At 43.4% G+C, this 25400-nt stretch overlaps 1 protein-coding gene across 2 annotated transcripts in view; it reads right to left on the reverse strand.

Annotated features, from left to right (window-relative positions):
* Nucleotides 1-25400, reverse strand: part of FOCAD (focadhesin) — a 278787-nt gene that overhangs the window by 113315 nt on the left and 140072 nt on the right. For both annotated transcript variants that reach the window (XM_073636312.1, XM_073636321.1), the window contains 2 exons: nucleotides 24330-24434; nucleotides 6079-6180 (listed from right to left, as the gene is read on the reverse strand). In XM_073636312.1, the coding sequence (XP_073492413.1) occupies nucleotides 6079-6180; nucleotides 24330-24434 (207 nt within the window). The remainder of the gene's footprint in view (nucleotides 1-6078; nucleotides 6181-24329; nucleotides 24435-25400) is intronic.

A 25400-nucleotide genomic window follows, 5' to 3' on the forward strand; every position in this document is an offset into this window, starting at 1 on the left:
CCAATAACTGCCTTCAGGATTTCTAAGGGCGTACATTTTTGATTTTACTCCTCACTACCTATCACAGTTTTGAAGGCCATAAAATGCCCAGATGGCATAAAACCCCCCCCAAATGACCCCATTTTGGAAAGTAGACACCCCAAGCTATTTGCTTTGAGGCATGTTGAGTCCATGGAATGTTTTATATTTTGACACAAGTTGCGGGAAAGTGACAATTTTTTTTTTTTTTTTTTGCACAAAGTTGTCACTAAATGATATATTGCTCACACAGGCCATGGGCATATGTGGAATTGCACCCCAAAATACATTTAGCTGCTTCTCCTGAGTACGGGGATACCACATGTGTGGGACTTTTTGAGAGCCTAGCCGCGTACGGGGCCCCGAAAACCAATCACTGCCTTCAGGATTTCTAAGGGCGTACATTTTTGATTTTACTCCCCACTACCTATCACAGTTTCGGAGGCCATGGAATGCCCAGGTGGCACAAACCCCCCCCCAAATGACCCCATTTTGGAAAGTAGACACCCCAAGCTATTTGCTGAGAGGCATGGTGAGTATTTTGCAGCTCTCATTTGTTTTTGAAAATAAAGAAAGACGAGAAAAAAAAATTTTTTTTTTCTTTTTTCAATTTTCAAAACTTTGTGACAAAAAGTGAGGTCTGCAAAATACTCACTATACCGCTCAGCAAATAGCTTTGGGTGTCTACTTTCCAAAATGGGGCATTTGGGGGGGGTTTTTGCCACCTGGGCATTCCATGGCCTCCGAAACTGTGATAGGCAGTGAAGAGTGAAATCAAAAATTTACGGCCTTAGAAAGCCTGAAGGCGGTGCTTGGTTTTCGGGGTCCCGTGCGCGGCTAGGCTCCCAAAAAGTCTCACACATGTGGTATCCCCGTACTCAGGAGAAGCAACAGAATGTATTTTGGGGTGTAATTTCACATATTCCCATGGCATGTTTGAGCAATATATCATTTAGTGACAACTTTGCGCAAAAAAAAATAAAAAAAATAAAAAATTGTCTCTTTCCCGCAACTTGTGTCACAATATAAAATATTCCATGGACTCGACATGCCTCTCAGCAAATAGCTTGGGGTGTCTACTTTCCAAAATGGGGTCATTTGGGGGGGGTTTTGAACTGTCCTGGCATTTTATGCACAACATCTAGAAGCTTATGTCACACATCACCCACTCTTCTAACCACTTGAAGACAAAGCCCTTTCTGACACTTTTTGATTACATAAAAAAATAATTTTTTTTTGCAAGAAAATTACTTTGAACCCCCAAACATTATATATTTTTTTAAAGCAAATGCCCTACAGATTAAAATGGTGGGTGTTTCATTTTTTTTTTTCACACAGTATTTGCGCAGCGATTTTTCAAACGCATTTTTTGGGGAAAAAACACACTTTTTTAAATTTTAATGCACTAAAACACACTATATTGCCCAAATGTTTGATGAAATAAAAAAGATGATCTTAGGCCGAGTACATGGATACCAAACATGACATGCTTTAAAATTGCGCACAAACGTGCAGTGGCGACAAACTAAATACATTTTTAAAAGCCTTTAAAAGCCTTTACAGGTTACCACTTTAGATTTACAGAGGTCTACTGCTAAAATTACTGCCCTCGATCTGACGTTCGCGGTGATACCTCACATGCATGGTGCAATTGCAGTTTACATTTGACGCCAGACCGACGCTTGCGTTCGCCTTAGCGCGAGAGCAGGGGGGACAGGGGTGCTTTTTTTTTTTTTCTTTATTATTATTATTTTTTTATCTTATTTTTAAACTGTTCCTTTTATTTATTTTTTTTTTTTTTTAAATCATTTTTATTGTTATCTCAGGGAATGTAAATATCCCCTATCATAGCAATAGGTAGTGACAGGTACTCTTTTTTGCAAAAATTGGGGTCTATTAGACCCTAGATTTCTCCTCTGCCCTCAAAGCATCTGACCACACCAAGATCGGTGTGATAAAATGCTTTCCCAATTTCCCAATGGCGCTGTTTACATCCGGCGAAATCTAAGTCATAAAATGCTCGTAGCTTCCGGTTTCTAAGGCCATAGAGATGTTTGGAGCCACTCTGGTCTCTGATCAGCTCTATGGTCAGCTGGCTGAATCACCGGCTGCATTCTCAGGTTCCCTGTTGAGACAGGAGAGCCAGAGAAAAACACGGAAGACGTTGGGGGGGGGGGGGGCATTCCCTCCCACTGCTTGTAAAAGCAGTCTAGAGGCTAATTAGCTGCTAGGATTGCTTTTACATGAAAGCCGATCGCTGGCTGAAAAGAATGATACCAAGATGATACTTAAACCTGCAGGCATCATTCTGGTATAACCACTCAAAGTCGTGAATGGCGTACCTGAAGACAAAAAAATGGTTAACAATAAAGCACAGTAAACGGTAAGGTATAAAAAATAGCATACCTGAAAAACAAACATGGTAAAACATAATAACAATAAAACATTGCAGAATAGAATACAGTAAAAAAGAGCAGAACAAGAGAGAGAGAATAGAGAGAGAGAGAACAATAAAACGACAACTATTTTTTTTTTTATTTCATATTTTTGTATGTGTTTTTTTTTTTTTTTTACACTTTTTTTTGTAACTAACTTTTATAACTGTAACCGGTTCCAGGTTCGGGTCTCTCAAAATGCGATGGCATCTTGGGAGACCCTGTGAAAGTGTGCCTAGTCTGTGCAATGCTGTACCCTACGCTAATACTCAACTAGTGAATGGTAGCGTTCAAAACATTCACCAATGCAAAGACCAGGATTGTCAGGACAGGAGGGACAATAATAGCGGGTGTCACGCCTATATCCGCGCTTGCTGCAGACACGACATCTTTTTTGGGGGAGTTCGCTGGGTAGGGGTACTCGGGAGGACATAAAGAAAATGCCTCTCATGCAGCCGACTGCATTTGGTTGGGGATGTGAATGGGGGAAGCACGGGCGCTGCAGAAGCAGTGGGTTCCCAATTAGGATTGGCGAATGCAGCAGGAAGGGCACTATGGGCACGACGGGCCTGTGTTTGTCTTTTTGGTGGCAGCGGGACACTACTTGTGCTTGCCACCTCACCAGCTTGAACTGCACTTATGGGACTCGCCACGTCACCAAGTGTTACTGCAGTGCTGGTTTGACTACGACCGGGGTGTACTAGGCCGCTGGTGCTTGCCAGTTCACCAAAACGCTACCAAAAAAACTGTTAGCGATCGCAGGGATCAGGCCTGACTCTGCGAACGCTGCAGTTATGCGTTTAGTGTTTTGTAAGTTACAGTGATCGATCGATACTGCACTTGGGTGGGCTGGGCCGGGCGGAGGGGCAAAACGCAGGTGCTAGCAGGTATCTGGGCTGATCCCGCTAACACTGCGTGTTTGGGAACCCTAAACTGCTGGGGACGCTAGTATAGATCTGATCGGATCAGATATTGATCCGTTCAGATACTATACCACTAAGGGAGGTGTACGCTGCGTGCGTGGGTGTTAGCGGTACTGGCGCTAACCTGACGCTGCCTGGGGCTGGTGCTTGCCAGTTCACCAAAACGCTACCAAGAAAACTGTTAGCGATCGCAGGGATCAGGCCTGACTCTGTGAACGCTGCAGTTATGCGTTTAGTGTTTTGTAAGTGACAGTGATCGATCGATACTGCACTTGGGTGGGCTGGGCCGGGCAGAGGGGAAAAACGCAGGTGCTAGCGGGTATCTGGGCTGATCCCGCTAACACTGCGTTTTTGGGAACCCTAAACTGCTGGGGACACTAGTATAGATCTGATCGGATCAGATATTGATCCGTTCTGATGCTATACCACTAAGGAAGGCGTATGCTGCGTGCGTGGGTGTTAGCGGTACTGGCGCTAATCTGACGCTGCCTGGGGCGACGCATATCACCGCCGGGCGATCAGGGGGCTAAACCTTTATTCGGTAATAAACGGCGGGTGCCCTGACACTATAAAAAATAAACGAACTAACCAGCGTCACCCGTAACGGTTATACGGTGATCAGTGGTGAAAGGGTTAACTAGGGGGCAATCAAGGGGTTAAAACATTTATTAGATAGTATATGGGGGTCCCTGTCGCTATAAAACGCTGACGGCGAACCTAAATATTTACCTCCCTAACTAGCGTCACCAGCGACACTAATACAGCGATCAGAAAAATGATCGCTTAGTGACACTGGTGACAGGGGGTGATCAAGGGGTTAAAACTTTATTAGGGGGGGTTAGGGGGGTATCCTAGACCTAAAGGGGGGTAATACTCACTGCCCTAACACTGTAACTGTCACAAACTGACACCATGCAGTAATCAGAAAAAAAAAAAAAAAATACTGCTTGCTGTCAGTTTGTGACGGGGGGGGTGATTGGGGGGGGATCGGGGGGCGATCGGGGGGGGATCGGGGGTGTAAAGTATGCCTGGCATGTTCCACTGTGTGTGTGTGTGTGTTGTGCACTTACATGTCTTCTCTCCTCGGCGCTGGAGCGGAAACTGCCGAGCCGAGGAGAGATGACATCACATCCTCTGCCTGTGTGAAACTACACACAGGCAGGGGAGGATTCCGATTGGCTGGGAGCGATCGCGAGGGGGGGGCCATGATCGGATGGTCTCCCCCTCGCCTCCCGACGCTCCCAGTCAAATGCCGACCGCCGCTGGCACCAGGGGGGGGGGTTCGATCGGATCACGGGTACGTGATTCTGCCTGCCCGTGCCATTCTGCCGCCGTATATGTGCGTTAGGCGGTCGGCAAGTGGTTAAGATTGCTTTGTATTCCTTTCCAGCCTTATGCAGATCAACTCTTGATCACATATCTTTAAAGAGCTCCTTTTTGCCAGGCATGGTTCACATCAGCTTCTTATGAACAATATTAAAGCAGAACTTTACCCATAACAGCTTGATAAAAAATAATGTTCTTTAACAAAGAACACACATTCCACATTAATGCCTATGCTGCCAAAATGAGTGTGTGCTGTAAAATGCCTCCAGCATTGCTCCTGTTTCTTCTTGCCAGGGGCTGCCATTTTGCTGAAGCCCAGCAGTAAATCATAAGGCAGAACTAAACCCATCAATTTAACAGTTTCACAAAAACCATTACATTTCTGAAATGCCAGGATTGACAACTGTCACATTTGCTTGTGTCCTTAACCAAACTGTCAAACATTCAAATGGCTGGTGTCATGTGCAGCACCATGGTAGTTACAGATCAAATAGAAACAGCTTTGGCTGTAAAGGATAGGAGGGTTTAATTTTGCTTTAAGGATGTTAGCAGATTGGCCTCTATAAACTCGGCAGTGCCTAAAAATGGAGAGCAACTGAGCATGTGTAGAGCAGGGTGGATTTTATACAGTATATACATTATTGTTAACGTTTTACATAGTTATACTTGCAAAATGGGCCAGCCTGAAATGCTCTAGCAGGACTTAATTGTCTGACTAAAGTTCCATTTTAAAAAGTGTTTTATCGATGTAGCTGTAAACCACACCTCCAACTCATTCCATTAATTGGACTCCAGGTGTGCTAAACTACTGACTCCAATTAACTTTTGTTGAAGTAATTGTTCAATGGGTTTGCTTTCTTTTTCCCCCAGCAGTATGAATGTTTATTGGGTGTGTTCAATAGAGACACAAAAAATTAGAATTGTTTGTGTGTTATCAGCTTGTGTTTGTCTATTGTTGTGACTTAGATGAGGATCAGATCACATTTTATGGCAAATTACTACAGAAAACTAGTTAATTCCTAGGGGTGCACATACTTTTTCTTGGCTACATATATACAAAATCTTTTTTAACCCACTCTGGTCCAATGATTGCCAAAATTGTTTGTAATTTTCAGACTTTTGCTTTTCTTTAAACCAAGTTTTATACATTAGCCAAGTTGTACATTGCGGCAGCCACACAGCTAACATTTATCCTGGAACAGAACATTGAGAAAGAAGAAAATAAAAGATAACTGATCACATGTAGAACCAGGCCAATCAGAATGTATAAATACTACAGAATAATAGCATATTCCAATTCCAAAATGTACGATAGTAAAATTTAACATGAATGAAAGTTTCAGCCTCCTTAATGAACATCAGCATACTATTAATACCTGTTTCTCCCACAAAGTTGTCATAAGACGCATGACAACTGGTTGAAGCTTTGATGTGCTGCCAATCATCTGCAAGGATCGAAGGATCTGGGGCACACATACCTATGGATAAAGAATGATACTGTTTTATTATTCCATGTAATTTTGGAATGTCAATTTACTGTGAGAATTTGGGTTTAATTAATAAACCTACCACCCAGGCGATTTGCATAACTGTTGTTACAGCATTTTCTTTGTGCCCCACCTTTTTTATTCTTGCATTTTTTCTTTAAGAAAAACTGCTTGCCAATTTCTGAATCTGCAAGATTTGCAGGAAACACAACGATCCGTGCGCATTTTCTACACTGCATGCAAATCACACTGCCCTTGCGATCTGCTGCGGGTGTCAATACAAAGTTAACGGCACCCAATCGCAGGTTGCAAACAAAGTGTGCTTGTCTGCACTGTATTGCATGGTACAAAACAATCAGGTTGCGGTGCAGCTCAAAAAAGGTGCATGCACTTCTTTGGTGCGATGCGGTGCAATTTGAGCCCATTCAAAATTAGGTGGCTCAAATTGAACTGCACTAAATCACATGTAAATTAAACAAGAATGCAGTGCAGTTCCTGTGCAGTTCATATGCAGTTCCTATAGTAAACAGAGCCTAAGTCTCAAGAACCCAAAGAACATAAGTTGTACAAATGAATGTCTGTGTGTTCTTAATAAGGAAAATTTTTTAGATCAAAACTAACTAAACCATGACAACAGTGGTTGGCGGTTTCTTTTTTTAATTTTGTGATTTGTATTTATGATATTTTTAAGAGAATATGATACAAAAAAAGAACATACAGATGACGAGTAGCATGGACCACCATAGAATACATAACAATAGCATGCATGTGTAACATTTAACATATTAAATAGTCGGTTCTACTTCTTGGTTGGATTATTCTGGTATCTTACTATTTAAACTGTGGGTCTCTGGTATTTTGGAAGTTCATGTTCATTGTGATATGGTAAAGATGCGGTAGGATATTAAGAGGGTGCTAGGAAAAGCTTTTAAGTATTCATATAGCTAAATGGACCCAAGATCTCACTGGTAATAGGGGGTTAATGGAGTGATGGGGGCATGGAGACAGATAGGTGCTGCTTGACAAAGACCACAAAGTTAGACTGGTATTTCTTGATCTTGATCGTTAGATCAGAAACCAGGATATCCTTTAAAAAGGGAGTTTCCACAATCATTTTGGGAACACACTAAATCGCTCTTAGAACCATTATTTGGCCCTCCAAATCCTTTAGATCCAGTACACTACCTTCTGGGGTTACCAATGTCGAAAAGAGCTAAACTCACTACCAAACTGATAAACCATGTTTTGACTACAGCTAGATGCCTGATAGCGTTAAAATGAAAACCACCACTACCACCATCCTCAGCAGATCTCTACAAACTTATTCAAGATGTTTATAACATGGAATATTCCACAACTCGACTCAACACCACCATTCCTAAATGTAATAAAATATGGCAGCCCTGGCATCCTATAGCCTTGCTCTAACACTATATGTAATGATGTACCATCCGTTCCCCATTGTATTATATCAGAATATTTGGAACAATCCAGTAGGAGAGGTCACAACGCTTCTCCTCCCCCCTCCCAATTCTCCCCACCTTACTACTTCCTCTCTTTCTTTTTTGTTCTCTATCTTATCTTTCCTGTTCTACTATTCCTTTATTTAAGTTGTAATTATACTAGTTCTGTTACAGCGGACATCAGGTATTTGCCTACACTTGCGCTCCAGTGTTGGGGAATATACTTGCGCTCTCTATTTATAACCTCAGGGTAATACCATTATTACTCCTGTAAACTGTTTAACCTAAAGGTTATTCAGTTAATAATACTTGAGTATATTTCTGCCAATATACAAAATTTTGGACCTCCGCTTTATGGTCTCTCTTGCTAATCTGCTAAAGATGCTCTACTCATTTATATTTTCTTTTTTCTTTAATGATTTTCCAGGAAGTAGAGATAGAACTGGACTGTGTGACCTTCCATGCAAGAGCTGCTGCTGCTGTATTTCATCCAGACCAGAAGCAGAGACACTTAGGCAAGTGTTTCTGTGTTCTAATAGTGTGACTGCTGTAGTGTTTGTGTGCATTTGAAGTCTATTGAAAAAAGTGTCTCTTTCCTATTGTTATTATCTCATGTAAACAGTGCAGGGTAATTAGATCTGTGCTAATTGTGTGTGTGTGTAGTGTTCAGTATAGTATTAAAGGTACTTTCACACTGGGGTGGTTGCAGCATTAGTGGTAAAGCGCCGCTAGTATTAGCAGCGCTTTATCGCTGTTATAGCGGCGCTTTTCACCCCCGATGGTGGCCGAAGGGTTAAAAGCACCCGTGTTGCGGCGCTGCTAAAGCACAATTTCAATGGGCGGGGGTTTTGGGGGCAGTGTATACACCGCCCAAAAGGTGCTCTTGCAGGCGTGTGACTACTGCTGCAAACTGCCATGACCAAGCACAATAAAACAAAGACATGAGCCAGATGGGCCAAGCTCTCCAAGATGGAATCAGCGCCCTTCCTTCCAGAACAGATAAAGATAGATTTGCTAGAACCCCACTGGGAGAAATCAGCCATCCAAAACAGTTTATCTGGGGCCACATCTCAGGAGAAGCTTCAAGGTTAAGGCACAGATCCCAACTGTGACATTGCTACAATGGACAGACTCCAGGACTTAGTGGAGAGTGCAGTGTGTATACCCTACTCAGCACAGCCATCATATGACTTTCAAATGGCTAACAACAACATGTCTGAACCAACTCTAGGTGATATTATAACAGCAGTTAAGACATGTATAAAGTCACTCTCTGCCCTCATGCAGAACCTTAATTCACAGGGACCCAGGAGGTTCTAGCAGGAGTAGAAATTATTGGGCGGCGCATCTGCTGATACTAAGTTGAAAGTTTCGGGCCCAACTGGCGGAGGGATATGCCACAAATACCTGCCTGCCTTGCTCCCTCGGTAACTCCAGAGGGAGGGGCTGCTGCCAGAGATGTATGAAGGATTGTGGCAGGCACACTTTGCAGAGCTGCTTGGGGCCCTGTCAGGTAGGCTGCACGGGGCCCCATGATTTCTAACAGCGGCCCTGCCTGCGATCATCTCTCAGTGGCCCCTGAAACTGGACTTGTTGCAAATTTAATCTATTTGTTAATAATTTTATATACTCAAGTATATGTATGAAATTCCACCAGGACTTCTACTGGGATCACTTGCAATGTTAAATGTTTGTACATTGGATGTACAGTGCCTTGAAAAAGTATTCATGCCCCTAGAAAGTTTCCACATTTTGTCATGTTTCAACCAAAAACGTAAATGTATTTTACTGGGATTTTATGTAATAGACCAAAGTGGCACATAATTGTGAAGTAGAAGGAAAATAATAAATGGTTTTTACATTTTTTTACAAATAAATATCTGAAAAGTGTGGCGTGCATTTGTATTCAGCTCCCCCGAGTCAATACTTTGTAGAACCACCTTTCGCTGCAATTAAAGCTGCAAGTCTTTTTAGGTACAACTCTACGAGCTTTGGACATCTAGAGAGTGCATTTTTGCCTATTCTTCTTTGCAAAATAGCTCCAGCTCTGTCAGATTGGATGGAGAGCGTCTGTGAATAGCAATTTTCAAGTCGTGCCACAGATTCTCAATTGGATTTAGGTCTGGACTTTGACTGGGCCATTCTAACACATAATTATGCTTTAATCTAAACCATTCCATTGTAGCTCTGGCTGTATGTTTAGTGTCCTGCTGGAAGGTGAACCTCCGGCCCAGTCTCATGTCCTTTGCAGATTCTAACAGGTTTATTTCTAAGATTGCCCTGTATTTGGCTCCATCAATCTTCCCATCAACTCTGACCAGCTTCCCTGTCCCTGCTGAAGAAAAGCATCCCCACAACATGATGCTGCCACCACCATGTTTCACGGTGAGGATGTGTGTTCAGGGTGATGTGCAGTGTTAGTTTTCTGCGACACATAGCATTTTGCTTTTAGGACAAAAAGTCCAATTTTGGTCTCATCTGACCAGAGTATCTTCCACATGTTTGCGGTGTCCCCCACATGGCTTCTCGCAAACTGCAAATGGGACATCTTATGGTTTTGTTTCAACACTGGCTTTCTTCTTGTCACTGTTCCATAAAGGCCAGATTTGTGGAGTGCACGACTTACAGTTGTCTTGTGGACCGATTCTCCCACCTGAGCTGTGGATCTCTGCAGCTCCTCCAGAGTTGTCATGGGCCTCTTGCTGGTTCTCTAATTAATGCTCTCCTTGCCCAGCCTGTCCGTTTAGGTGGACGGCCATGTCTTGGTAGGTTTGCAGTTGCGCCATACTCTTTCCATTTTCGGATGATGGATTGAACAGTGTTCCGTGAGATGTTCAAAGCATAGGATGTATTTTTAGAACCTAACCCTGCTTTAAAACTTCTCCACAATCTTAAACACCAAAAATTACCGCGCTTCTCAAAACAATAATATAATACTAAACAATATCTATGTAATTAAAGCTGCAGTCCTTAATGTGAGGCGTGCACAAATACATACAAAAATAATCCAAAAAGACTGCGCTAAATAAATGACATTACAATTTTTTTATATTTCTATATTTTTTCAGTTTTCGGTTTAATTACCTGCTGATTTTCCTCTTTTAAAATTTTTTTTTTTTTTTTTTTTTTTTTTTTTATATCTCTATATTGCTGATACTAATTTTAGGTGTAGTTCCTACTTGCCCCACTAGATGGCACATAAGAACATTTACATGTGTTCCTTAATGTTTTTATTGAATATTTTCTATTTTGTATTTAACTTTAGGTTTGATCCATTTTTTATGGTCCTTAGATCATCTAAATTCTCATGGCGCTAAGAGGGTTTGAAAATCCTGGCAGGCGAATCTTTTGCCCATTCTAATCGTAATATGTTACACACTTCCTGCTTGTTAAGAGGATGTTGTGGTGGCGCCATTTGAGCTTCAGAACGAGGCTTGGTTTTGGCATCAGGTCTACAAATAGCAATGAGTCAGTGCGTCGCCCGTTCCCATGACGACGTCCAATAGGACGAAAAGAACGTCGGAAGGCTGACGCGCTGACTTCATCGGTTTTATCCTATCTCGTTCCGAACGGGTGCATGCAGGCTGGCCGGCTGTTTTACTTCTTATGTGCCTATATCCGTGATTTTTAATGTAAGTGCAAATATCCCTTTGTTTAAATAAATGGTTTAACTGATTTACACTATGGAGAAAATTCTTTATTTCTCTGGGTCCCCCTGGCTTGTTGATTGAATCCACCGGACGGAGAGATCCTGTCTGCCCCTTCCCTGTGAGGAGATTGGAGGTGTCGGTTTCCCCTGAGTGGATGCTCATAGATAAGCTGATTTTTAGCTTACCTCTGGTAAGCGCGCATTTATTAAGGTGGAGGATCTCTTACTGGGTTTTTGTTGTTTAACATTCATGATCACCATTTGAATCTGCCTTGACTCCAAGGACTGTTTCTCCTCTGACCATCCTTATTCCATTTCCAGTCACTTTTGTTATTTGGTGCTCAATACTTGATTTCGTTTGGGACTATTTTTATTATTTTTCACATTTACTATTATTGATATTTTGCTTTCAGTACAATATCAATATTTTGTGTCACTTGCCAGATTGATATTTATCACTATTTATATATTCATGTGTGTATAGATATTAGTAATGTCATTTATTTAGCGCAGTCTTTTTGGATTATTTTTGTATTTGTGCACGCCTCATATTTAGGACTGCAGCTTTAAATTACATAGATATTGTTTAGTATTATATTATTGTTTTGAGAAGCGCGGTCATTTTTGGTGTTTATTTTGTCTTTTGGCTATTTTTGGCTTTATTACTGCAGCCACTCATTTTAGGTACTTACACATTGGTTGTTAATTCGAACGGGTGTTTTTATTTGGTCCAATTAGGTATTCTAATGGACATTTTTGATTACAGAGCCGCTAGGGTGGTAAATACCGATGGTGTATTCGAGATATACAAGGATGATGAGGGAGACCTCAGTGGCCTTTTCACAAGGCTAAAGAACCTGACAATATCTGAAATACATACTCAGTGGGATATAGCCTACCTTGACACATATGTAAAAGGGGGTATGGTTCCCAGAAGCCTCAGGTGGGAGGGTCAGCCCACAGAAAGGCGATGTCCAGCTTGAGGAATGGTTTAGTTAATTCAACACAGCTGGAATAGATTTCCTAAAATTTCTCATTGGTCGTAAAAGGACCAAACTCACGAGACTGCATGAAGAGATTAAAACCATCAAAGAGAAATTGAACCCCCTTAGGGAGAGTAATGAATATAAAGAAAGATCCCTCTCTCTCCTTACTCTATTGGAGAAGGAAGAGAGGGACCAGAGAACCAAAAAGAAAAAGAAATATAACAGAGATCTACTTGACTATCAAGGGGCAGTAGTTTTTGAATGGCAAAAGAAACTACTAGCAGAGCAAATCTCTGCTGGTACTATGGAGTTAGGTCCGTCCAACACAGGGGGACCACCTCCTTCTGTTGTATATGCCCCTCCTCCACCACAGCCTAGCCATTTGAGGCACCTTCCGGGAGGCCATAATGGTCCCTCGGGAAGATTCAAACAAGGAATGCAACAGTCCCCCTCTAGACGAGGCGGTGGAGGAAAGAAAGGCGCCTCATCCCACTATCTGCCCACACTACCAAGACGATCCTGTGGGACGGGTGGTTCCAACTATGGGGGACGTGGTAGGGGTAGAGGCTTTAACAACATGGGATCTATAGGGAGCCGTCCCTTTGGGGGCAGACCACAAGATCAGTACAATATGTACGATGACTACTTACCGTCTCCCCATGCCTTTGATTTTGAACCTCACTCTGATCGTTCCTATGGTCCTGACTAAGGCCCTAATTCAGGCTATTACGATGGACGGATACGTGAGTTTCAAAATCCTGGGCTTATGAATAATAGAAGAGGCTATTCTGAATACAATATCAGTACCTCTAATCAGTTTTACCCCTTAAGGGACCTTGAGGGCCCTCCCACCGGTTCCACTAATATGGAAGAACATAATAGTGTAGCCTCACAGCCTTACCCCAGATCGGGGGGACCTCTAGATGATGGGTGTAAACCGGGCCCCTCAAGTTCTAATTACCAGCAATGGGGTTTTCACGGGCCAAGTCAGGGCACCAAAAGGCCAGCAGACCAAAGAGAGGATCTAGAGGGGGGAGGCGATTGCGATCAAAAAAGGAAAAAACCGTAACCAGTAATGGGATAATTAATTTAAGTTCAGTTTCCTTGAGTGATTCCGAAAAATCTTTACTCAATAAGGGTCTTAAATTTGCACCTCCTCGGGGCCTTGATAAATTTCAAACGTATATTGATATACATAAATTTGTACGCAAGGTCAATATCAAGAGATATATGGCCTCCAATCCCATAACAAATACTGTGATGGGCCCTAACGAGTATCGCCATTCCGGGTTATCAAATGCTTCCCTCTTCAATCCCCCGGGGGCTGTGGCTCCCTCCCTGAAGGTATTCAAAGATTTAGACCTTAGGGATTTAGAACAATTACCCCTCAAAAGAGTATATTTTAATAAAAATCTAAAATCAGGTTTAAATTCTCTGTGTGAGAATAAAAATTTAGTAATTAGGCCAGCAGATAAAGGGGAGGTTATTATCGTTTTGGATAGGAAGGATTACCTCACAGAGATGTCCAAAATACTGGGGGATCGTGATACGTATACCCCCCTCAGATCCCAAGGATCAATATAAAAAAGAACTGGAGGTGCTAATTAAGTTTGGGTTTGAACAGGGCATTTTAAATAGTAAGGAGAAATCCTAATTGGTACCAAAGGCCCCACGCACCCCGGTTATCTACTACTTGCCAAAAATCCACAAACATCCTACCTGCCCCCCGGGATGTCCCATTGTTAGTGGGATTGATTCCATCTCGTCCCAGGTGGGCAGGTATATAGAATTTTATTTACAGCCATTGGTGACCGGGATGCCGTCACACTTGAAGGACACCCGCCATGTAATCAACTTAGTTTCTAATTATACTCCAGGACCAGGTTGGTGGCTAGTGACAGCTGATGTCGCCTCATTATACACCGTGATACCGCATGATCTGGGGTTGTTCACGGTAGAATACTATCTTAGGCATGACTCATCGCTGTTTGATGAACAAATATGCTTCATTATGCAACTACTTCATTTTGTAGCTACTAGGAACTACTTTTGGATTGGAGGCCAGTTCTATAGGCAGGATAGAGGTGTTGCCATGGGGGCTAAATATGCCCCCAGCTTGGTGAACCTCTTCATGGCCCTGTGGGAGGAGGATGTCATCTATGCCCAACAGAGACCTCAAGTGGTACTGTGGGCTAGGTATATAGATGACATCCTCCTCCTATGGAATGGGGATCGAGAAGATCTAGATTTGTTCATGAGGGGGTTGAATGACAATGACCGGGGCATTCGACTCTCCTATGAAGCTAATCAGTCTGAGACCTGGACCTTAAGATTGGCGTTAAAGATGGGCAGTTTACCACGGCTACCTTTTTAAAAATACAGATCGGAATTCCTACATATCGATCGATAGTTGCCATCATGAGGCCTGGCTGAGGTCTGTGCCGAAAAGTCAACTTATCCGCCTAAAACGTAACTGTTCTAACCATGGAGAGTTTTTAGCCCAAGCGGATATTCTAATAGAACATTTTTTGGAGAAGGGCTACCCTGAGGCCTCTTTAAAAAATACATTAGAGGAAGTGGCTACCATTGACAGGGGTACTTTGCTGAGGACGAGGGTGCCCGATGCTGATAGGGCGCCCTCGGTCCCCTTTATTACCACCTATTCTTTACGAAATAAAAATGTAGCCAAGTTGATCAGTAAACATTGGCATGTCCTTAAGAATGACCACGTATTGGGTACCATTCTTCCGGCCAAGCCACAGGTGGTATATAAGGGTGCCCCCTCCCTTAGAGGTAGAGTGGCCCCGAATGTTCTGGACCCTCCTCCTATCAAGAGGGGATTTTTTGAATATATGATTGGTTTTTACCAATGTAGGAAGTCTAGGGTGTGCTCTTTTAGTGGATGTACACATAGAAGAACACATAAGTTCACTTCCACCAGCACTTTGGCAGAATTCGAAATTAGATCATTTATTACGTGCTCCACTGAGCGGGTTGTTTTTTTTTTAACAAGAAAAATAGTTTATTCAATGTTTACAATACAAGCGATGCATATACACAGTTGTACACAGAAGTATTATCACATAAGTTGTCACAAAACAAGTGAGCGACATCTTGAACAGTATATAAAAAAAAAAAAAAAAAAAAAGTGCAGAGGTGTCTAGTTACATCACATTAGGAGATGAGATCAAAGACAATAGGTTCCAGGACTAATAGTTGAGAAGGTCTTGGAGAGAAAAAAAAAAAAGGGGGGGGGAGAGAAGGGGGGGGGGGGAGAGAGGGGGGGGGGGGCGGGGAAGGACCACATCCATCTTGCTAGGTTCACAGTACTCAAAGCAGGGTTAAACAATCAGAAAATTAAAATAGTGGTAAACCATTATCGGGCGGGTCCAACAGCCTCATCGCGGTGGTCATCCTCCCCCAATGTACCCCACGCATCTATCCAACCCGACCATATCTTGTCAAATTTGGCAGGACAGTTTCGGTTAGTATAGGTAAGTTTATACAATGGTAGCACCGAGTTCAATTTAAGGTGCCATAAGGATACTGTGGGTGGGGCATTGTCCTTCCAGTGAAGAAATATCTCTCTACGAGCGTAAAATGTGGCATAATTTAAAAATAGTCTAGTGTATTTACCCCTTACCCTAGAGTCAAAGACATTGAGCAGCATCAATTTGGGGTCTGTGACCAGTTCTAGAGAGGTAACCCGTCTAAGGGTGTCAGCTATCCCAAGCCAGTAATCCCCAAGGCGAGGACAGGACCATATCATATGAAAGAACGCAGCAGAACTCTGACCACACCTAGGACAGGCCACGGGAGTGTTAGGATTCATAAGTGTCAATCGCCTTGGAGTATAATAGGCCCTGTGGAGGAACTTGACCTGCATAAAACGGTCTCTGGCCGAGATCATATTAGTGACAAAGGATGATACACAGGACTCCCATTCCTCCTCTGTCAGATCTGGGATATCTACTTTCCATCTATCATGAGTTTTTTCAAGTTTTTTCAATGGAGCTACGGACAGATGAAAATATAGGGAGGAGAGGGGTCTATCTATGACCCTAGCAGTGAGTAGTCCCTCCACAGAGTCTGATTTCAATATAATTTGAGCTGGGAACTGTTTCTTGTACGCATGCCGGAGTTGATAGTACCTAAACAGCATCCATCCCGGGAGTGAGTAGGCACTTTTGAGATCCGCAAAGGATCTCAGTTTACCCCCCACCACAATATGTTTCAGTTTTACTATGCCCTTCCCTGCCCAAACCTGGGGATCTGGAACAGTATTCAGGTGTGGTAAGTTGGGATTACCCCATAAAGGAATATGGGGAGAAAATGTCTCGGGAGAGGCAAAGCGGGCCCTGGCCTTATGCCATACAGTAATGGTTGTACGCATCAAGTCCGTGATGCCGGGGTGAGACCTCACCCCCCTAAACACCACATTGCTGAGAGAGGAGTATGAACCCATTATGGCTGCCTCCAAGGTTACCGCCGGGTTGTCCTGTAGCTGTGAGAACCACCATCTGACCGTCACCAGAACGGCCGCCCAGAAATAGATCTGAAAATCTGGTAGGGACAGGCCGCCCTGGGCGACGGGCAGCCGGAGGGTAGTAATGGCCAGTCGCGGGGATCCGCCATTCCAAACAAAGGACGAAATTATACTTTTCACTCTTGCAAAGAATGAGGCCGGAGGGATTAAAGGGGCATTACGAAAGAGGTAAAGGAACTTGGGGAGATAAACCATTTTAATTAAGTTTACCCTACCCACGGGTGATAGGGGAAGAGTCCTCCAAGCTGTACATTTTTGTGAAAAATTTTTAAGAAGTGGTTGAAGGTTCAGCTCATAATATGAGGACAATGGAGTCCCAACCCTCACACCCAGGTATTTGAACTCTGATGTCCAGTTTAGGGGGGTGCCTGTTGGTGGGTGGGGACTCGCTGGATTCAGCGAGAAAAGAAGGGATTTTCCCCAGTTAATTTTAATGCCCGAGAACGATCCGAATTCGTCTATTATTTGTAGCGCGGGTGGGAGGGAAGAAATATCTTTAAGGAAAAGGAGGGTATCGTCGGCGTATAAGGATATTTTATCTGTTATTACACCAACTTGGATTCCTTTTACTGAGGAAGCGGATCTAATACGAGCTGCCATGGGCTCCATGGCTAGCGCGAATAATCCAGGGGATAGTGGGCAGCCCTGTCTGGTACCCCTAGACAGGGGAAACGGTGGGGATAATGAATTGTTTGTGCGTATACGGGCCGTGGGATTAGAGTATAGCATCTGGACCCAACTAATAAAGCGAGGGCCAAATCCAAACTTGCGGAGGACCGCCCAGAGGTAGCGCCACTCAACTGAATCAAAAGCCTTTTCGGCATCTAGAGAGGCGACAACCTCCGGGCCGTCCCCGCTCGCCCTGGACAGATGCGTTAAGAGACGCCGGATGTTTATGTCGGTCCCCCTGCCCGGCATAAAACCAGACTGATCCGCATGCACCAGTGCCGTAATCACAGTATTTAAGCGACCAGCCAAAACCTTGGCCAACAGCTTGGCATCCACATTAAGGAGAGAAACAGGACGATATGAAGAGCAGTGTTCGGGAGGCTTGCCTTGTTTAAGAATGACTACTATAACCGCCTCAGCCATTGTCGGGGGCAATGAATTCCCCTCCATGGCGTTTTGGAGCATTCTTTTGAACAATGGCAGTATTTCTTCTGCATATGTCTTAAAGAACTCGGTAGGTATCCCATCCGGGCCCGGCGTTTTGCCGTTTTGTAAGGAGGCCACTGCCTTCTGTACTTCCTCTAACAGGATAGGACCGTCCAAAGCCTCTCTAAACGTGGATGTCAGGCAAGGGAGCTCCACCCCGTCAAGATATGTTGCCAGTTCCGCGTCTGTACAATTCATTCTAGAACTGTATAGGTCCCTATAAAATGACGCAAATCTATCATTAATGGATGAAGGATCTGTTAGGGTCGTCCCGTCTAAGTCATAAATGGTGGAAATAGTGACTGGGGAGGAGCTTTCCCTCGCCAGCCATGCCAGCATACTACCAGTCTTTTCCCCGTGCTCAAAAATTCTTTGGGACTGATGCAGAAATTTAGTCTTAGTGGCTGATGTTCGTAGCAGGAGAACATCCCGCAGTGCTGCCTGAAAGTCAGAGTACGCTCTTGAAGTCCGAGACTCCGAGTATTCCTCCTCTAGTACTGCCACCTTCTCCTCAGCCTTTCGGGTCTCCTCTCTCAGGTCCTTACGGACCTTACGGATATGAGACTGCAGGTTACCTCTAGTGAAGGCCTTGAATGCGTCCCAGGATGTGGTCAGAGATATCGATTGGTCCAAATCCCGCCAATATTGTATTGCTTCAGATCTAAATGGTTCCGATATTCTGGAATCATCTAGCCAAAATCTGGACAATCTCCAGAGATTCTCACCCGGTGAACAGGACACACACAGCCTCAAGGCAAGCGGTGCGTGATCGGATACGCCACGGGGGAGAATGGTGATGTCCCTAACCCTGGGCAGCATAGACCCCCCCCGCATAGGCCAGGTCTATGCGCGAGAAGGTCTTATGCGAGGCCGAATGACACGTGTAGGCCCTTCGGGAAGGGTTCCTCCATCTCCATACATCTGTCAGGTTAGAGGCTTCGGCCCACGAGATCAGGTCTGAAGAGGAGCCGGTTCCGGGCGAGAACCTGTCCATTCCAGGATCCGGGGCCATGTTAAAATCCCCCAACACCACCACATTATCCGTAGCATAGGTGGCAATTTTAGAGATAAGCTGATTAAGCAATCTCATGGAGGCCGGGGGGGGGAGGTACAAACCCACCACCACTAGTTCTAATCTATCTACCATGGCATGTAGTATAACAAAACGGCCCTCCGGATCTAGTTCCAGCGCCAACAGTTTAAACGGTAGAGACTTATGAATTAGAATGCTGACTCCCCTAGAGAAGTTGGTGTAAGTAGAGTGATATTGATGTCCCACCCATGGCCGTCTGAGGCTCAGAATTTTGCTGCCTGTCAAGTGAGTTTCTTGCAGTATACATATTTGGGGATGATAGGTTTTAAGAAATTGAAATACCAATGACCTTTTCACAGAAGAATTTAATCCCCTAGTGTTCCATGAGACAATAGTACAATCAGCCATAGTCATCTATAGGTACATTTCCCAGCTGTGGACCTCTACCCAAATTTAGGTGCAACGCTCGGACCACCATGTAAGTCAGGGCGTGGCACCCCAAACACTGAGTGACAATTATATTTGCATCGCTTGTGGAAGAAAAACATAAGAACCAAACATAACCAAATAAACCCAACCAACCCCCCCACCCCCCACCCCGCCAACCCCAGCCCCAACTTGGGGGAGGCTCAGGATCCCAATCTCGAACCAAGGCGAACGCGCCTGTAAAGGGGGAACGTGTGCAAAACGGCATCTGCAGTTCAGCAATTAGATCTCACATGTAGTCCCTTGCTGGAGACCGGACTGATAAAAGAGCAGGTGCAGGCTCCCGGCAGCCGCCGGGGGTACAAACTTGAAAAGTAACGTTACAAAGTGAATTCAAATGATTCAGTCATTACCAGAGGATTCACCATAGAGTGTTATTAGACCATGCAGGACAGGAGGCCCTAAAAGGGCCAATGTATAAGAGAGGCACGTCTTTAAGGCCACACATGGCTAAGGCAATCAGGGGCCAGATCCCATCCATAGAGATAGTGGTAACTGAGTAAATAATCAACATTTAGAACCGGTAATGGGCCTGGGTCCAGGACATGCAAAAAAGGGAAAGGGGAAGAAGGAGCATTAGGAACCGCCCCGGTACCACCATTGCAGTAATGAGGCCTCAAGAAGCCTCTCGGGGTCCATCCATCCGAGTCTCGAGAATTCAAAAGTAATAAGCCACAACATGTGGTGGGTGCCAGCAGGAAGACCCAGGCCAACGGATAGGAAAAGGCACGGTTCAGGAAGAACAGTAAACAGTAACAATCCGCTTAAGTGGGTAATTAGGAAGTTCACTCATCTGGGCGGAAGTGTATCAATCCAGGCAGAGGCCTCCTCTGGGGACACAAAGAACCGCGTAGACTCTCCGTCTTCCACCCTCAGCCTGGCCGGGAACAGCATGCTGTATTTAATATGAAGGGAGCGAAGCCTCGCTCTAACAGCATCAAAGGATTTTCGTTGCTTTTGTGTTTCCAGCGAGTAATCCGGGAATATGAGAAGCTTAGCATTTTCGAAGCGGAGTTCGCCTTGGGCTCTGGCCTCCCTCATCACAATATCTCTGTCCCGAAAATGAAGGAGTTTGAAAATAAAGGTACGGGGAGGTGCTCCCTGGGGTCCCCTGGCGGTGGGTATGCGGTGGGCCCTTTCCACCGTAAAAAACGGGGAGAAGCGTGCTGAAGGGAGCAGTTGTTGCAGTAGGCGTTCGGCGAAGGCCGTAGGATTCGTGCCCTCTGCCCCTTCAGGGAGTCCCAATATGCGTAAATTATTCCGTCGATTACGGTTCTCCGCATCTTCTGCGCGGGACTCAAGCGTTTTTACTCTGGCCTTAAGTGCATGAATGTCAGCCCCATGATCACGCACCGTATCCTCCGCCTGGGAGACCCTTTGCTCCACCTCAGATACTCGTCCCCTAAAGGCGTCAAAGTCCTTCCTAATAAACTCTACATTAGCTTGTATGTGATCCACCTTACCGGTCAGGGTAGTTATGGCCTGTAGAACCGCCTTAAAATCAGCCGCTGTGGCAGGCATCTTATCAGGATCTTCGGCCTGGTTCTCCATCTGGGGAAGAGTCTTAGGCGAGGTCCCGGCTGCGGCCTTGTCTGTGGTGTCGGGTTTTGTGGCCTTTTTCCTTGATCTAGACTGACTTTTTCGCCTTTGCATACCCCCAGGAAGGCACCAGGAGTGAGGAGGGACAGGGAGAGCCCGCAGGATCTGTGATTTATGGCGCCCGAACGGGCACCGCGCCGGCCGTGTGAGGCCGCGGGCAGGGCCTTCTAGGCGAGACCGCGGCTTCGGCCTAGTCCGCGCCGGCCGGCTCCGGTCCTTTTTTTTTATATTTCGGCCGGCTGATTCTCTGCCCCAGCAATCCGGACCTGTCCCCCAGGCAGTAGGGGTCTAAGTAGGCCAATATTATGGGGTCTGCACCCAGTAAAAAGGGGATAATTGATCCGGTCTCAGGGAGCTCAGACAAACACGTCTGCTCCCTCTGCCATCCTGGACACGCCCCCGAGCGGGTTGTTTATCTTCTCCAATGTCCTTGCGGATTGCAATACATGGGGAGGACTAAGCGTCCCCTCTCTGTAAGACTGAATGAGCACATCACCAACATCCTAACGGTTTTCCCCAAACACCCGGTCTCCAGACATTACCTCGAGGTACACAATCGGGACCCCGGGAAGACCATCTTTCTCTGCATCGACAGATACACCCCACATTGGAAGGGGGGTCTGTAATACGGGGGATCTCTAGGCTTGAGATGGCCTGGATATACAGATTGAGGTGTTATACCCCTTTTGGGCTTAATGTAGATGTAGATTTAAATGCCTTTTTGGACAACTCATGAATAATTACACTGAAGGTGCTTTTTTTATTATTTAAATACATTTTTTCATTTATGTTCTCTCATCACTGTTTATATCCTCTTTAGTAAGTTTGGTAGTGAGGGGTGGTTTATTAATAACATTTAACTTAAAATGTCTACTTTTGGCTTCTATATTACACTACTGTACATTAACAACATGTAACATGTAATGTTTATAAGTAGCATTTGCATTGTATTGTTTGTCAACTTGCTCTGAATCTTTGGTGGCGTTAGTATAATAATACCCATATTAACAATTGGAGAAATGATTAAAGGTTTCCATCAGTTTTCGGTTTAATTACCTGCTGATTTTTCGTTTTTTAATTAATTTTTTTTTTTTCAATTAAATTTTTTTATTTTTTTTTAATAAAATTTTTTTATATTTCTATATTTTTTCAGTTTTCGGTTTAATTACCTGCTGATTTTCCGCTTTTAAATTTTTTTTTTTTTTTTTTTATATCTCTATATTGCTGATACTAATTTTAGGTGTAGTTCCTACTTGCCCCACTAGATGGCACATGAGAACATTTACATGTGTTTTTATTGAATATTTTCTATTTTGTATTTAATTTTAGATTTGATCCATTTTTTATGGTCCTTAGATCATCTAAATTCTCATGGCGCTAAGAGGGTTTGAAAATCCTGGCAGGTGAATCTTTTGCCCATTCTAATCGTAATATGTTACACACTTCCTGCTTGTTAAGAGGATGTTGTGGTGGCGCCATTTGAGCTTCAGAACGAGGCTTGGTTTTGGCATCAGGTCTACAAATAGCGATTAGTCAGTGCGTCGCCCGTTCCCATGACGACGTCCAATAGGACGAAACGTACGTCGGAAGGCTGACGTCATCGGTTTTATCCTATCTCGTTCCGAACGGGTGCATGCAGGCCGGCCGGCTGTTTTACTTCTTATGTGCCTATATCCGTGATTTTTAATGTAAGTGCGAATATCCCTTTGTTTAAATAAATGGTTTAACTGATTTACACTATGGAGAAAATTCTTTATTTCTCTGGGTCCCCCTGGTTTGTTGATTGAATCCACCGGACGGAGAGATCCTGTCTGCCCCTTCCCTGTGAGGAGATTGGAGGTGTCGGTTTCCCCTGAGTGGATGCTTATAGATAAGCTGATTTTTAGCTTACCTCTGGTAAGCGCGCATTTATTAAGGTGGAGGATCTCTTACTGGGTGTTTGTTGTTTAACATTCATGATCACCATTTGAATCTGCCTTGACTCCAAGGACTGTTTCTCCTCTGACCATCCTTATTCCATTTCCAGTCACTTTTGTTATTTGGTGCTCAATACTTGATTTCGTTTGGGACTATTTTTATTATTTTTCACATTTACTATTATTGATATTTTTCTCCACAATCTTATCCCTGACCTGTCGGGTGTGTTCTTGGCCTTCATGACGCTGTTTGTTCACCAAGGTTATCTAACAAACCTCTGAGGGCTTCTCAAAATAGCTGTATTTATACCGAGATTAAATTAGACACAAGTGGATTCTATTTACTAATTAGGTGACTCCTGAAGGGAATTGGTTCCACTAGAGTTTAGTTAGGGGTATCAGAGTAAAGGGGGCTGAATACAAATGCACACCAAACTTTTCAGATATTTATTTGTAAAGAATTTTGAAAAATATTTATAATTTTCCTTCCACTTAACAATTATGTGTCAATTTGTGTTGGTCTATCACATAAAATCCCAATAAAATACATTTAAGTTTTTTGGTTGTAACATGACAAAATGTGGAAAATGTCAAGGGGTATGAATACTTTTTGAAATGTACTGTATACACTATTACTAATCTTTTATCATATAATGCTTCTGTTGTGTATTTAATTACGGATATTGTTATATGCTGAGTATAGTAGTCCCTCTGCTCCCAATTACTTTGCTTAAATTACTGGTCCATTTCCCAGGAAGGAAATCTACTCTTCTCACAAAGACCCTGTCCTGGGTAGAGGCACTGGCAAATTTATTATCAAGCCTACTCTTCCACTGGGCGAAGGCTCTAGTTATCTACAGGTTTAGCGCCATAGCCTGCCTGGAGAAGGTAATTTCCTTACGGCCTCATCCCCTTAACAGGGCTACACTATGTTAAGCTTATGAACAAATGTATGAGGTGGTTCAATTACCTTGCTGTGAGGTGGATTTATAAAAAAAAAAAAAAAAATACCCATGTACACCTCAGATAGGTCTCTAATTTTAACGAGCAAATGCACGAGTAGTATATATTCACACTCCAAACTCAGAAGGCATTATGTTTATGTGCTGATCTATCTTAAGTGAGTCCTGAATCAGGCTTCATGAATATATGTACAAAAAAATTGTTCCGCTGTAAATGGACACATATTTAAAAACATGTATTTCATTTTAACTATGTAACCTCATTATTATAAGCAAACATTGTATACATATGTTTGTACATTTTATGAAATCTTGGTTGATAACAAACAGAAATGGCATAGGCACCTTGTGTGTCCCCAGCGTAGGAAGAGTGTACAAAATTTCTCGTAATAAATCCGGCTCTAATGGGTGTCCAAGTCTAAACATCAAAACTGGCACCAAGTAAGGAACCTGGAATTAAGCATGATAAATTAGAAACCCAGAGTAATGTACTACTAAAGGCACATAGTATACATACACAATTATAAAACTCATGAAAAAGATAAAAGAAAAACATGAAAAAGAGGGTATTTGGATTATCAAATACTAGTCATATCACATATACTTTAAAAGAACAAAACTTTCTTAAAAGTGATTGTGTCTGTGAAACACACAGGAAAGACTGGTATCTATATCTGGCTAGTAATTAACAAGACAGCTAACATTGTAAAGTCTTTTTTTTTTTATATGGCTGATGTGTAGGTTACACTGTAACTTCGAGTATCCATGCCCTATGAGCACTCTCAGGGTATCAACTGGTAGATCTGCAGAAGCATTATCCTGAGCTGCAGGACTTCAATCTTTAAGTGACATAGAAGATTTTTTATGCAAACATAACCATTTTGCTTAGTGAACTAAACGTTTTTTTCACTTTTTTTTACCTGTTCACCAAGAAGCCCCTTGAATCATTAAGAATATATCCTAAATTTTAATTATACTTGCATGGGCTCCTCTGGGGCAGTTGGAGGACGTGCAATTGCTGTTGAAGAAGTGCATATTAATTCTGTAAGCCAACACTAGAATATTTCTGCAGCCCGAGAGCTGCGATACTAATTCTAGTCTGAAAATCAGAGACTGGGGTGTTGCAGGGTCCAGTTATTTAAGATAATTAGAGAATTGCAGAGAAAGAAAAAACACTTGCTCTGCATTGTAATGCTAAATAATCACCAGCCTTGAGTGTGCTTTTACTGTTCACCTTAACTGCTGATTTAACCCCAAATGACTAGTTGTTCAGCAAGGATGAGGATAGTATTGCCTGCAACACAAGTAGCCGCTATACAGAGAATCTACAAATCTTGATAGAAAACACCATAATTAAGTAGGACAGACCTAGAACATGAAAAGATGACACCTAACAATACCAATTCTTCAGTAAAG

This window comes from Aquarana catesbeiana, linkage group LG01 (assembly GCF_042186555.1).
Source record: "Aquarana catesbeiana isolate 2022-GZ linkage group LG01, ASM4218655v1, whole genome shotgun sequence".
Classification (NCBI taxonomy): domain Eukaryota; kingdom Metazoa; phylum Chordata; class Amphibia; order Anura; family Ranidae; genus Aquarana; species Aquarana catesbeiana.